At 32.5% G+C, this 16390-nt stretch overlaps 1 protein-coding gene across 1 annotated transcript in view; it reads left to right on the top strand.

Annotated features, from left to right (window-relative positions):
• Window positions 1–16390, top strand: part of LOC114326979 (breast cancer type 1 susceptibility protein homolog) — a 91481-nt gene that overhangs the window by 6710 nt on the left and 68381 nt on the right. The window contains exons 4-5 of the mRNA XM_050654851.1: window positions 8601–9016; window positions 12670–12774. Coding sequence (XP_050510808.1) covers window positions 8601–9016; window positions 12670–12774 — 521 coding nt within the window. The remainder of the gene's footprint in view (window positions 1–8600; window positions 9017–12669; window positions 12775–16390) is intronic.

Genomic DNA, 16390 nt, shown 5'->3' with positions numbered 1-16390 from the left:
ACACTCTGTACATAGGTATAAGGAAGCCTTATGAAACTATACCTTCTTTTTGCGGACAATTAAAAAATGCAATAAAATACAGGGTGTTCCATAAGAAAAAATATAACTTTGATACGCCGCCATTTATTGGGACACCCTGTATATTTCAAAATAATTTTAAAATGTAGCTTTTATCAACTTACAAACTATTCAATTTAAATTTTTTTGAAATCTTTTACCATTTCGCTGTAATCTTCCGTCCCGTTAGTGGTGACTCACCCTGTATATATAATTATTGGAATATATATTTTTGTAATGTTGTTCATATAAACCAAGCTTTAGAATGTTTACATAAAAAAAGGTGATACAGTAGCGATCAACAGGTAGCCAAAACGCGTTCCAAGATTGCAGCTGTAATTTTGAATATTTTTTCGAGATATTTGGCACACGTATTCGTAATATAATAAAGAATGGCGGTACAGAGCCCAATTTGAAAAATATATTAATATGTGGAAATTACTCTGTAATTAAATAGGTTGTTATGTAGGTTGTTCTTGATAAAATATGAAAGTAGTTGTTGAATAAATAAAAAGCAGTTTTTTATGAAAAGTCAAATCTCTAGTTCGTTCTTAAATTATACATATAAAATCTAATAGGTTATGTGGCCCCATAGGGGAGTGCATTTAGATTTTCACTTCGGAAAAAATCAAACAAGATAAAACTTTTTGTAATTTCATTAAGAAATGTTTAATAAACAACATATCAAAAAGTTCTACTCGAGAAGTGGGTGCTTCATTTTTTATTAAACAAATGAACAGCGAAGTTAGATGTTTTTTTAAATAACTACAAAAATATAATTTTTAGAAAAAAACTGACTTGACCATTGAAAAATTCAGAAAATTTTACAAAAAAAACCTTCTATAGAGATTTTTCTAAAATTAAATCTCTAGCTTCTGTAATTTTTTATTTATAACGCTAAAGTTACCCTTGTCACACACATTGGCGCACTATAAACTAGCGTTGGAAGAATTGCACGGTTGAGTTTTTTTAATGTAATTCTTTAACTAAGCGATCAAAAGAAATTTTACAAATTGGACATGAAAGAAGATGAAATAAACTATCTTATGGTTGTAATATAAAGAAATAAAATATATGGACATAAGTACGGCGTGGGCGGAAATTGGGCCTTACATGAATTTTGTTTAAAAATGATTTAAAAATGTGTAACTAATACAATTTTACGTATAAAACTCTCAAATTTGCACAACTTACCTCTCAATCATCTTACTAAACGATGTTTTATTCAAAAAAAATCTCAAAAATTTAATTCAAATAATACGATGTCTCAAAAATGTAATTTTTGAACACTTCGTAGTTTTACAGAATTCCCACCAATTTAAGACGGTATTACTCAAGTTTGAATCAATCTAATAAAATTTTTTTGCTATTTTTTTAAGCTTGGGATGTATTCTTTAAAAATTACTGAATTATTTTAGTTTAAAAATGAAATAAACAATTTCTTTTTGAGAAAACTAAGAAAGATAACAAAAATGTAATACAAAAACCGAAAATTACCAGCTGGAAAAATGTATATGCAGAGTGATCAAAACTTTTTTCTGTAAAACTTACCTAAAATACATTTAATAATGAGCTTCAACAATAATAAATGTTCAACAAAAAATTTTTTTAGCTCTTATACAGTATGTCTGCGTAACATGGAACCTATTGATAACTTTTTTAATATCAGTTTTACGAAAAAAAGTTATTCTTTATAAAATACTCTGCATCGTATATAACATAAGATGCAATCAAATATCAAATTTTGTTAATTTTGTACGAGGTATGTCAAAAAATATGAATTTCACTCAAGAGTAAAGTACCTTTATATTTCACAATATCGAAAATTTTTATAAAGAAAAGTTGTTTGGAATTAAAAACTATGTTAAAATATGTAATCATATCCTTCTAATCGATAATTTGTTTTTTTTTTAATATTCTTTCTAATACATTTTAATTTTTAATATTATTGTGAAAATTATTTGTTTATCTTTTGTTTAAGAATGAAATTCCATATTTGTTTGATTGGAGTCTACTTGTTTTTCATTTTGAAATTTAAATTTTTAATCTTTAATTCAGATTCAACAACCTGTTAAAAATAAAGACAATAAATGTTTTAGAAAAATGTTCTTTTTATGTTCTTTTTAGAAAATCCGCATTTTGGATCCGCCATTTTATAGTTTATAATGTTAACATTTAAGTTAGGTTTATCAAAGCTCTCAAAAATAAATATATGTAGAAATAAATACATTTTCTAAAGAAATTATGATTTTACAACTATTTTTTAAGTTATCCGCCATTTTGGATCTGCCATTTTATAATTTAAATTATCAAAATTTGATTCAGGTCAGCAACCTCTCAAAAATATCCACAAATATGTAAACAAACACGTTTTATAAAAAAAATTCGGATTTTACAATTAATTCGGATTTTAAGGATTTTTAGGAAAAAATTCGCCATTTTGAATCCGCCATTTTGAATTTTCAAATTGTAATGTCAGATTCGGGTTCAGCATAATCAAGACTAAAATAAAAACATTTTTTATCAAAATAAAATTTGATATTGAATTCACCCATATTCTTAACATTATTTATACAAAACAATTGTTATTGTTTAAACAATTAATAAACAATTAGCGGCGAAATTTGTGAGTAGAACTTTTTACTTTAACACATTTATAAACTAACAAAAAAAGTTTTAGAAAAATATAACCTTGTTTGATTTTTTCCGAAACATTGTATCTTTTCGTTCTAATTGCACTCCCCTACCAGATCATAATTAACTACTGCGTATATTGTATAGTTTAAACGTATCGGTGTGTCCGAATAAGCAAGAAAATACGTTTAAAGACTTGGCCGGTGAGTCCGAAGTATAAGGGTTTGTCCCAGTGAAAGAAAGAACTAGAGTGGCGTGTGTCGCCGGAAATTTGAAACTAAAAAAATGGGTGACAAAATAGATATAACCACAGTTAGTAAATTTGATGGCCTTAACTTTCAGCAGTGGAAGTTCCAACTGAAATGTGCCTTAAGGGCAAAAGGTATTTACTTGCAGGCATGGTTTAAAAAGGATGCCCAGGCTATGTACACTTTAACATCTGCAGTGAGTTTAAATCAGATTACTTTGATTGAAAGTTGTAATACTGCTAAAGAGATTATGGAGACCCTTGAGTCTATTTATGAGCAGAAATCAGAATCAAATAAAATGATGTTGCATGAACGGTTTCATCAATATAAGATGAGTAGCCTAGATACTATCGCTCAACACATAGCAAAAGTGCAGGATCTTGCTAAGCAAATTAAAGAAGCAGGTGATGATGTGAGTGATATTTAGGGAGCGGATTTTATGCTAAATGCATATTGCATGCATATTTCGCATATTTAAGAACTTTACTAAATTTTGCATATTTTAAAAAAAAACATGAATATGTTGTGCCTATTAAAAACATTTAAGTCCAAAAAAAAAATTTTAATTCGACACAAAATATTTCCCCGCACAGGCTGTTCTATTAATTCGAGAACTACCTGAAGAGAGACGGCTCATTCACTGCCTTTTCATTTTTTCTTAGAAAATACCCGATCTTTACACAAAGTACTTATTTATAGTACGCCGTTATAAAATGATTGTAGGATGTAAAATGATGAAGGATGGTTTACCGGGAAATCCGAATTTTATTTACTTTTATTATATTTAGCAGGTACCTCCAATTCTGGTGATTCTTTTAAATCCCCTATTGTTAAGAGAATTTACACATTTAACCATGACCATAGGTGACCATAGCACAGTATATAGAGGTTATATACTGTGACCATAGTTTTACGATTTTCTAACGGGAATTGAAATATTCATGCTTTAGATCAGATCCCGTCTTTAAAGGGCTTTAAAACTTTGGAGAACATATTTATGCGAAATCTTTAAGGAAAATTTTGAAATGTATTTTGGTGCAGAATATTCGGCTTAAGTTATTTTAAATACGCCCCAATTACTTCTATTGATGTTGAAAGGAGTTTTTCAAGTTATAAAAATATCAAAGAAAATGTTTGCTCGTAAAAAATTTGGAAAAACACATTGTAGTGAATTGTAATGGGAGATATATATAGTGATATTGTTGTTTTATTTTAAATAGGTAACTATTGGTATCAGTTTTTGTAAAAAATGTGAATAAATTGCATATATTTAAAATAATGATTTTATTTGAAAGATAATAAATAAGATTGCCGCCCCCCTATAAAAGAACCCGATAGAATAGAATAGAACAGAAAATTTGTGGTTTCTCGAAATGCGCATTTTTTGAATTTTTGTGCATACCTTGCGCATATTTCATCAAAATTGATCGCATATAAATCCGCTCCCTAGTGATATCGCTATTATGACAAATATAATAAAGTTAACATGCATGGATACAGTGACACAGATGATGCAGGTGATATAGAAACTCATCGTTCCACCATTGACTACGTTTTGGACACTGGACAAGCAAGAGATAGACATTCAGAGTGCAATAAAGTGGACATTTGTTATATTTTTTTATTTAAAAGGTTTGTTTATGGGTTGAACAACTTAACAAAAGGTGGGAGTATTGTAATATATATTTTCGTAATGTTGTTCATATAAACCAAGCTTTAGAATGTTTACATAAAAAAATTAAGTAGGTTGTTGTTGATAAAATATAAAAGTAGTTGTTGAATAAATAAAAAGCAGTTTTTTATGAAAAGTCAAATCTCTAGTTCTTTCTTAAATTAAACATATAAAATCTAATAATAAGAATATATAAAATAAGTATGTCACTTTGACATGTTTCGTTAAAACGTCAGCAAACAAGTCAAGCTGACAATATTATTGACAGTTCAATCAGAAAAAAAATTTTTTTATGTAATTATGTTTATTTACAATCTACATCATTAAAAGAGTATTAAGTAAATTTGTTCCATGTTTTTGGGCATGAAGAAGATACTTCCAATGATGTCTCATCTTATTCTATTTATGTTTAAGTTTTAAAATAGATCCTGAGGCCAGGTTCGATCTAGTCTCCTTGTGGCAGGGCCATTATGGAATAATTCCCTTACTAACTCATTGTCATGGTGAATGGTACGCTCGTTTTGTGATTCAGATGCTCGATGGATTTCTTCTCTGATGAAAGGTATATTTAAGTCTTCGTGAAGTGTTTGATTAGTTACATACCATGGTGCATCCACTATTGATCTTAGAACTTTAGACTGAAATTGAAAATTTTCTCATGTCTGTACCAGGGATCGAACCTGAGCCGTCTGACTTGGTAAGCTAGTACCATAACCACTGAGTTACTGGCGTAATTGCGTAGTGTTCTGGCAAAATTTTAAAGGACTTTGACTTAAGGAAAAAGTTTTAAAACCCTAATAGGGGTGTGCATATAGATTTTCACTTCGGAAAAAATCAAACAAGATAGAACTTTTTGTAATTTCATTAAGAAATGTTTAATAAACAACATATCAAAAAGTTCTACTCGGGAAGTGGGTGCTTCATTTTTTATTAAACAAATGAACTACGAAATTAGATGTTTTTTTTTTTAAATAACTCCGAAAATATAAATTTTAGAAAGAAACCGACTTGACCATTAAAAAATTCAGAAAATTTTACAAAAAAAACCCTATATAAAGAATTTTCTAAAATTAAATCTGTATCTTCTATAATTTTTTATTTATAACGCTAAAGTCACCCTTCTCACAAACATTGGCGCACTGTAAACTAGCGTACGGCGAAGTGCATGGTTGAGTTTATTTTAATGTAATTCTTTAACTAATGGATCAAATCAAATTTTACCAATTGAACATGAAAGAAGAATAATTAAGCTATCTTATGGTTATAATAGAAAGAAATAAAATGTATGGTCATAAGTACGGTGTGGGAGGAAAGTGAGCCTTACATGAATTTTGTTAAAAATGTGTAACTAATACAATTTTTCTTATAAAACTCTCAATTTTGCACAACTTACCTTTCAAGCATCTTACTAAATAATGTTTCATTCTAAAAAAAATCTCAAAATTTTAATTCAAATGATATGACGTCTCAAAAAATGTAATTTTTGAAATCTTCGTAGTTTTATAGAATTACCACCACTTTAAGACGGTGTTACTCAAGTTTGAACAGATCTATTACAGTTTTATAAGTACTTTTTTAAAGCTTAGGATGTAATCTTTAAAACGCACTAAATTATTTTACTTTAGAAATGAAATAAACTATTTCTTTTTGAGAAAATTAAGAAAGATAACAAAAATGTAATACAAAAACCGAAAATTACCAGCTAAAAAAAATGTTTATACAAAGTGTTCAAAACTTTTTTCTGTAAAACTTACCTAAAATACATTTAATAATAAGCTTCAACAATAAATGTTCAATAAAAAATTTTTTTTAGCTCTTATACAGTATGTCTGCGTAACTTGGAACCTATTGATAACTTTTTTATTATCAGTTTTACGAAAAAAAGTTATTCTTTTTAAAATACTCTGCATCGTATATAATCTAAGATGCAATCATCAAATATCAAATTTAATTAATTTTATACGAGGTATGCAAAAAATATGAATTTCACTCAAGAATAAAGTACCTTTACATTTCACAATATCGAAAAGTGTCATTAAGAAAAGTTGTTTGGAATTAAAAAATATTTGTTTTAGTGTTAAATTACATCCTGCTAATTAAAATATTGTGAATAATAAAGGCACTTAACTCTTAAGAAAAATTCATATTTTTTACATACCTCGTATAAAATTAAAAAAGTTCTGATCTCTGATGGTTGTATCTTAGATTTTAGACCAGGGAGAGCATTTTATGAAGAATAACTTTTTTTCATAAAAGTGATAATAAAATATTTATCATAATTGTAATAAAATGATGATGAGTATCCGTAATTTGAGAAAAAATTGATTTTTTTTAATTAGAATGATGTAATTGTATATTTAAACATAGTTTTTAATTTCAAACAACTTTTCATAATATCATTTTTTGATATTCTGGAATATAAAGGTAAAGTCGGGTCCATAGATATTTCGCCCGTCGGCAAATTCAAACATATGAATTGACATTCATATGAAATTCGAGTAAACCGATGTCCCTTTGTTAAGGCACATGCCGGTATTTTTACAACCGGGTTACTCATCGTAAATCAATCAGTTTAACACTTGAAAATGTATACTTGGGCATTAGTACAGTTAAAATTGATAGACGATTATATTTAGATGAAATATTAAGCAATAGAATTGAAACTTTTTTCTACTTTTGAGGACAAAAAAGCAAGTTCATTAGCGGAACGTGATTCAAAATTATTCTGCAGATTATAATTGAAGCAATATTTGATTAAAACATCTCATTTTTGGTGGTAAAAATATATTAAATACATATATTAATTTGTCTGGACTAAAGGTGGTAAAAGATGGTCTGGAGTTATGTTTTTGTTTGAATTTGCCGAACGGACGATAGATAGATGGTGTCAACTTTACTTTACTCTTTAACGTAATTCATATTTTTGACATAACTCGTATAAAATTGATAAAATTTGATATCTGATGGTTAAGTTTTAGATTATTGACTATCCAGAGCATTTTATGAAGAATAACTTTTTTTTCGTAAAATTGATAATAATAGCTATTTGTATAACAAGGGAGGAAAGTGCTACTTTTCCTCCTGAGAATGAAGTTTACTGCCCGACGCGTAGCGGAGGGCAGTAATCATTCAAGGGAGGAAAAGGCACTTTACTCCCATGTTATACACATGGTTTTTCCACCTTCCTCAAATAACAAGTCATTTTTTCATTTTTACTTAATTTATTTATGTAACTAACCAACAAAATTTATTAGAACTAAAACTAACAAGTAGGTACAATATAACTGTCAACTGTCAAATATAAGTCAAATTATTAATGTAAACATTGTTAAATCAGAATAACAATTTACTGTTTTTTACCATTCTGCAAAATACAGAGTGTTTTTAAATAAACGTTAAAATGTATAGATACTTACATAATAGAAAATAGATATTGTACAGGGCGTCAATAAGTTATATTTCATGAATGAAATACCATGACGTCACTTTTACTTTTCCTCCCTAGGGAGGAAAAATATTTTCCTCCCTAGGGAGGAAAAGTACAACTTTGCTCCCTACAATCAGGTCCGGAAAAGTATACTTTCGATAGAGGTAGGTGGAAAAAAAGTTTTCCATGTGGTTCCTAGCTACGCGGATATATACCGTATAAGAGCTTCTGTATAAGAATTTTCAAATTGCAATGCCATATTCCGATTCAGCATAATCAAAAACAAAATAGAAACATATTTGATCAAAGTAAAATGATGAATTTAACGATATTTTTAAAATTATTTATACAAAACAATTGTTATTGTTTAAACAATTAATAAACAATTAGCGGCCAAATCTGCGAGTAGAACTTTTTACTTTAACATGTATATAAACTAACAAAAAAAGTTTTAGAAAAATATAAGCTTGTTTGAATTATTCCGAAACAATGCATGTTTTCGTTCTAATTGCACTCCCCTATAATATTTTACGACCAACTTTACGAATTTTTGTAATTTTAGGTAGTATTTTGGGTGTTGAAAATTACACAATTGAAGACAACACCGAAGAATTCCTCATTAAAAAAGCTGAAGAGAATGTGATAATCCACATCATCGAAGACGAATACCTCGACAAAATGGAAAAGGACTTCAGGAAAAAGTCAGCTCCTCCAAAAGAGGAACAAACGACTCAGAGCTCTACTACTGGTTGGGAAAGGATAGAAAAAATTACGAAAACGTTGAGGAAAAAAGAAAAAGTGCCGAAAAAGCTAAATGTGTCTGTGCAACAGACGCAAATTACTCGTGGAAGGAGAATGCTTGATAAAGTGTTAAGCGAGCGAGATATTCAAAAACCACCAAGCCCCAAGAAGGAGGATTTCAAGAACACAAGTGGTGGTACAGACGAAAGCGATGAAGTTGTAAGAAAAACAACTAGGGTATGTTAATGTTTTTATAAATATTTAGTTTTAATGTTATAATATCTTAGAAATGAATAAACATTTTCAATTTCGTTGCAATCCAAAACAGCAGTCGTGTTATATTCTAGTTCAATCAGAGAGTACAGCAAGAATCTCTACCGGTTTCGGGGCTTCTTAGCCCCTCATCAGGAGATACATGCTCTTCTCTCTGACTGAACCAGGACCATACTCCGCGTGCAGTCACGGATTGCAACGAACGAAATGGCAGGGATGCCCTAGCGACATCTGTTAGAAAAAAGTTTAATTTTTTAATCTAATAGCACATAAAATGATATTTAAAATACCATTTTCCATTATTTTTAATCTGGTAGGATATCTTCTTCTTAGGGTGCCTGTCCGTTCCGAACGTTGGCGATCATTCTGGCTATGATGACTTTGTTAGTTGCTATACGGAATAGTTGTGGTGAGGTCTTTCTATACCATGCTCTCAGGTTAGCAAGCCAGGATATTCTTCTTCGTCCTGGGGCCCTTTTTCCTTCAATTTTACCTTGTAAAATGCACAGGAGTAGCTCGTATCTGCCTTGATTTCTCATTATATGCCCCAAGTACTGCAGCTTACGGCCCTTCACGATGTTGACTAAATCTGCGGTTGTGTTCATCCTCTGTAGTACTTCTTTATAGGTGACTTTGTCTGTTCATGGTATCTTCAGGATCCTTCTGTACAACCATAGCTCAAAAGCTTGAAGTTTCGATAGAGTTTCCGCCTTCAATGTCCACGTTTCTACTCCGTATAGAAGCACTGAGTACACGTAACATTTAAGGAGCCTTATTTTTGTTTTTAGAGTGATGTCATGGCTCTTGAACACAGAGCTCATAGTCAAGAATGCACTCTTTGCCTTTCCGATGCGACATTTAATCTCTTGAGTATTGTCCCACGACTCATTGATTATAGTTCCCAAATAGTTGTATTGTGAGACACGTTCAATTCTCATTTGGTTCACATACAGATTTACTCCAGTTATGTTTTGCTTGCTGATGATCATTAGCTTGGTTTTGCTGGTGTTTATATCTAGTCCATATGTTCTACTGGTTTCAGTTATTTTATTCATTAAGTTTTGCAGCCCTTGTATGGTATTGGAAAACACTATTGTATCATCTGCATATCGCAGGTTACTGAGCTCGACTCCATTTATTGAGATGCCTTCATCAATATCTTTTAGAGCCTCTTCAAAAATGTGCTCTGAGTACAGATTGAATATCAGCGGTGAAATTATGCATCCCTGTCTCACTCCCCTTAAGATTTTGACCTGATCTGTATATTCTCCATCTATTCGGAGCACTGCTGATTGATTCCAATACAGGTTAGCTATTATTTTCAGGTCTCTTCCGTCAATCCTTGTCCTCTTCAGCACTTCCATCATTTGTTAATGTCGGACTCTATCGAAAGCCTTTTTTAGTCAATCAGGCATGCAAAAACATCACAGCTGACATCTCTACATTTCTATAACACCTGCACGCTAAACAAAGCCTCCCTCGTACCAACGGCGTTCACACAAATCCAAACTGATTCGGCGCAATTTGTTCTTCGCATTTTCGGTAAATTCTATTATGGATGACTTTTAAAAACAGCTTGAGAAGATCGCTCATTAGGCTTATGGTCCTATAGTCTTCACAAAGTTTTGCTCCTGGTTTTTTGGGCGACGGTACAAACTCAGATTTGAGCCACTCTGCTGGTATTTTTCCTGCCTTGTATATGTCATTAAATATTTCAACTATTATTTTTATTTGTGCTCCATCTAATAGCTTTAGCAGTTCTGCAGGTATTTCATCAAGTCTCGGTGCCTTTCCATTCTTCATTTGTCTGATGGCTGTGGTTACTTCTTTTGGTAGGATTTCGGGACCTGAATTATCTTCAATGGTGGGTTCTTTTCCTGTTCTAAGGTCGTGGAAAAGTTTCCCCAAGTATTCTTCCCATACTTTCTTTTTATCTTCTTTGGTTATGGCAAGATTGCCTTCATCATCTGTTATTTTTCCGCTGCTGCGTTTTCGGAACTTTCCAGCTATTTCCTTCACCTTTCGATGGACATTGAAATTGTCATATCGACTCTGATACTCCTGTATTTCTTGACATTGTTCTGTTTTTTGTTTCTCTTTTGATTCTCTTATTTTTCTTCTGACGATGGTATGTATTCTTTTATATTCTTTGAGATTTTCATTGTTCTTTTTCTCTGATCCATAAGCTCGAGTATTTCATCGGTCATCCACGATTTCCGTTTCTCTGTATCTTTCTTCAGGTGTTGTTCTTTTATTTCTCTCACTGTTTCTTGTATGATAGGATCTGGATCTGGTAGGATATAACATGGTATTTTATATATCATTTTATGTGCTATTAGATTAAAAACTTAAACTTTTTTCTAGCAGATGTCGCTAGGGCATCCCTGCCATTTTGTTCGTTGCAATCCGTGACTGCACGCGGAGTATTGTCCTGGTTCAGTCACAGAGAAGGACATATGTATCTCCGGATGAGAAACCGGTAGAGATGCTTGCTGTACTCTCTGATTGAACTAGAATATAATACGACTGCAGTTTCAGGTTGCAACGAAATTGAAAACGTTTATTCATTTTTAATTTTATTTACTCTATTTGGATACGAAGGGAACCATTCTCGCTGGAAATTTACCGCTTTATTTGGGAGGTGGGAATCTACTCAAAACCGTCTGGAAAGGTGTCCCAGGTGTGTCGGATTCGGCTCGTCCTATCTGTATCACGAGCCGCCTACCGACTAAACCCACCCCCTCTTTCTCCAGCCGACGGGTCTGGAACCGCTCCGAGCGAGCATATCTGATCCGTCGACCTTACTCATAGCTCCCCTCCGGCACTTCTAGTAGCGTGCCCATGGATTGGTTTGCCGCTCGGCCGTCTAGCTCAACCCGTGCGCGGGTAGGTCGACCGGGGTGCCCTCAACCCAGGATGGAACTAACCAGAGAATGTCAGTTGGCAGTTCCGAGCAACTCCAGTCATTCATACTTTCATCTATGCACGCTTTCTCATCCACCCATTCGTACTTTCTTTCATTCAACTCCAAACATTCCTTACTTTCATCTATACACACTTACTCATCCACCCATTCATTCTCACATTTAGATGGGGCAGCCTGTGTAGGTCGGATGTAGAAGGTCCTTCCCCACTTACTGTCCCAAAACGATACAAAACATGCTAGATACAAAACATACAAGGAAAGAACTAGAGTAAAAGGAGATCAAGAGAAAAGGAGAAAAATCAAATATAGAATTAGAGAAGGAAGAGAAAAGATGAAAAGAAAATAGGAAAGAAGCAAAAAATATATTATTATACGTGATATATCTCCTCTGTATAATCGTTGTTTTATATTTGTCCATCTTTTGAACGAGTTCGTTCCTAACCCATAACGTCTCTTTTGTGTCTTTGCAATGGTCATGAATTTTGTCTTTTTGTTCTTTAAAGTAAGTCCAGCCTCTTCGCTACTATCTACAATCTTATTCATCAGAACCTGCAATTCCTGAAGTGACTCTGCAATTACTAACGTATCATCGGCTTATCTGATGTTATTTATAGGTTCTCCGTTGACTTTAATTCCACTTTATGTTTTGTTTAGTGCTTTATTGAGAACCTAATGCAAGTTTTATTTCTAGCACCGTAGTACAAGATCGAATACTCGCAAATCTGGAGGAATAGAAAACCAAAGTTTTGACAAAGGATCAATCCGTGCTACTGATGCAGACAATGAAAAAGACAAGGTAAAATCATCGATATAATATACACACACACACACACACACACACACACACACACACACACACACACACACACACACACACACACACACACACACACACACACACCGGCAGAATTAAAAAGGAACACCTTAAAAATTGGACATGTTTGATGTCTTGGATTTTCTAAACCAATTGTCCGATTTGAGTGATTTTTTTAGTATGTTGTAGCCTTATTATTTAAGTAAATCGATGTAATAATATTGTTGCTAGACAGGTAAATATCCCGTGTTAGACCAGTAAAATCCAGTAAAGACCCGGTTTTATACCGGGTGTAACAATCATACTATGTTTTTTAACATAACGTTCGGAACACCCTGTGAAATATTCTAGCACATATAAAATATTGAAATTATAACTCAATTGTAGACCTAGGCTTTATTAACATTTTCTTTTTTGATTCATTTGCTTATGTCGGATAATAAAAAAGTTAGGTACGATGACAACTAGCCATGTTTTTCATCAATAAATCCTCATTTTCTGCTTAGTTTAATAGACAAGTCTAAGGGTAAGAACGGAACAAGTGGGTCGCGGTGGAGGTGGAGGTGTCGGTCGCGGTCGATGTCGATATACATGTAAAACAAACACATTGTAATGAATGGAAGCGAACAGAGCAGGTAAGTCGCGGTGGAGGTTTAGCGCGATGCCATCCAGGAGGTTTACATCGATGCTTTTGAAAATAAAATGAGTTTGTTCGAAGCCAAGTTGTCATTACCTGCGCTATCTGAGTTGATACTTTTTATATAATCCCTTTTTTTATTCAGTTTATTTTTGAATTTCTAAAGTAATTAAATTCAGTAAATTTTTGAAATATGAAGGAGGATCTGATTATTTACAGCTGACATTTCATCGCTATCATCACTTGACTTGCTGCCGACTTCACGGCCGCTGCCGTGAAGAGCAGCAACTTTGTCAAGAAACTTCTCATTCAGTTTGCATTGTCCCTATCCTTCGTACACAAAAACGCATGTCTGAAATACGCTGTTGTGTAATATCTTGTTATTTTGAAAACCGATTTCTCTGGAAGCCAAAATATCAAATAAAACATTTTATTCATTTATAAGGTCCGCTTCGAAAAACTGAAATAACCATTATAATGGGAGACTTTAACGCTAAAGTTGGGAATGAACCAGTGCCAGAAGTGGCTGGCAAATGGGGACTAGGTAAAAGAAATGACAGAGGCGACATATTGATAGAATTCTGTCAGCAACATGAGTATGTAATTACTAACACCTGGTTTAAACTACCACCAAGAAGGTTATATACCTGGAAGTCCCCACAGGATAGAGAACATAACATCGTCCCCAACCAAATTGACTTTATTCTTGTCAATAAAAGGTACCGAAACTCTTTCAAAAGCGTAAAAACTTTCCCTAGTGCTGACATTGGTTCCGATCATAATCCAGTAGTGGCGCAGATGGAAGTGCGACTAAAAATATGTAAACCACCACAAAAGAAGACTATTAGACGCATATCCGAACAACTTAATGATGAAAAAACCAAAAAGAAAACAGAAGAGCAGCTGAACAACAAACTTAAAGAAATTACCAATAAGGAAGACAGAGCACAAGATATAGAACAAAACTGGGAGGAAATCAGACACGTCCTTGCAACGGCAACCGAAATGATAACAGAACAACGACCACGGAAGCAAAGATGGATGACAGAGGAAATATTAGATTTAATGGATGAGAGAAGAAAATGCAAGCAGCACAATGCAATGTACAAAGCAATAAATAGAACCATTAAACAAAAAATAAAAATTGCAATAGAAAAATGGATAACAGAACAATGTGAAGAGATCGAAAACTTATATAAAAAACATGATGACTTCCATCTTCATAAGAATCTCAAGGAATTCACAGGCACGACATACTCACAAGGACCAAATAATCTAACCAACGCAGAAGGCAAACTGATTTCAAGCCCTGAAGAACAAATAAACATGTGGGAAGACTATATAAAGGAACTCTTCTATGACATCAGAGAACCTCCTACATTAAGGCTATGGGTACATAATTCGCAAATATTTTACGTGTATCCCTACTTTTTCTGTCTTTACACGGCAAATTACGTGTAGTAAAATTCACACTGGTATGGATACCTATGTAACCATTACTAGAATGTCATTCTACTTGAAAATGTCATCATTAATTTAAAGAGATGGGTTTTGAATGTTCTTGGATAACTGTTATTTTTATAATTGGAAATTATTAATTCAGTCAATAAATGTGATAATTTTTTCACTAACTATGCATTCAGTGATTGTAATAATTTATTTGTACAACAAAGACTAATACTCAATCGAGAAAAGAGGAAAAGTGTTGAAGTGATTTTTTAATAAAACATTGTTATTATGGAACGCTTACAATTTTGAACATCTTTAACAACAAAATACTTGGATCACAGAATATACTCGTATTATCCTGATGTATTCTCTGCTTGGATCTTCCAGAAATAATACACAATAAATAGCTTTTTATTTTTTAAGTTTTTAAGTTCACGTCTTAAATCAATTATTTATCAAATACACTATATTTCAATAATATTTAATCAATAACTCAACATATTCCCGATGCAATGGCAAATATTTAAAATTGTCACTGATTGTCAGTGTCTGACTGACAATATATGCTGACAATATTATATTAAGCTGAGTGCGTTGTAAAACAAAGATAGATTTGGAAAATATTACCACGGATTTTTTTCGAATCCTGAAAAAACCAATAAATATTTTTGAAAAATTTAAACGCAGAATGAAAGACTAAATTATTACCGAGGGCCGAAAGTCCCTTATAATAAATAAAAAGTTTATTTGGAATGCTATATTTGAAATTAAAAATCACACTAAATTTTCTCTTAGTTTTTCACCCCTGTAACTTATTAAAATAAACATTATAGAAGTTCTCAGGGACTTCCGGCCCTCGCTAATAACGTGATCTTTCATTCTGCGTTTAAAATTTTCAAAAATACTTATTAGTTTTCTCAGGATTCGAAAAAAATGAATCCCCATTTGAATAGCATTGCAGCCAAAAATACGTACCGATCCTCTTAAATAAAGAAAACGACGAAGGTCCTCCAATACTGAAGTCCGAACTGGAATATGCTCTACGTCAACTAAAAACAACAAATCTGTAGGAAAAGATGAAATACCAGCTGAGCTATTGAAGTTAATCAACGAGGAAAACTTAGACCTCCTTCTTGGACTATTTAATAATGTTTACAATACAGGGGCAATCCCTAAAACATGGCTTGAATTCGTCTTCATACCACTACCTAAAAAGAAGAACGCCAAATTATGCCAGGACTTCCGCCTTATAAGTCTATTAAATAACATTCTGAAGCTTTTCTTGCGAATCATACAGAAAAGAATATATAAAAGATGTGACGGGGTCACCGGTCAAGAACAATTTGGCTTCAGAAAAGGTATGGGGACACGAGAAGCAATATTCTGTCTTCAAACTCTGGCACAAAGATGCAAAGATCAGCAAGCAGACCTTTTTGTCTGTTTTATAGATTTTGAGAAAGCGTTCGATAGGGTGAAGCACAAGACCTTAATAGAGAGATTGAACGACATCGG

Source organism: Diabrotica virgifera, chromosome 6 (genome assembly GCF_917563875.1).
Source record: "Diabrotica virgifera virgifera chromosome 6, PGI_DIABVI_V3a".
Classification (NCBI taxonomy): Eukaryota; Metazoa; Arthropoda; class Insecta; order Coleoptera; family Chrysomelidae; genus Diabrotica; species Diabrotica virgifera.
The sequence above is the reverse complement of the archived record's forward strand: the minus strand, read 5'-3'. Positions and strand labels throughout refer to the sequence as shown.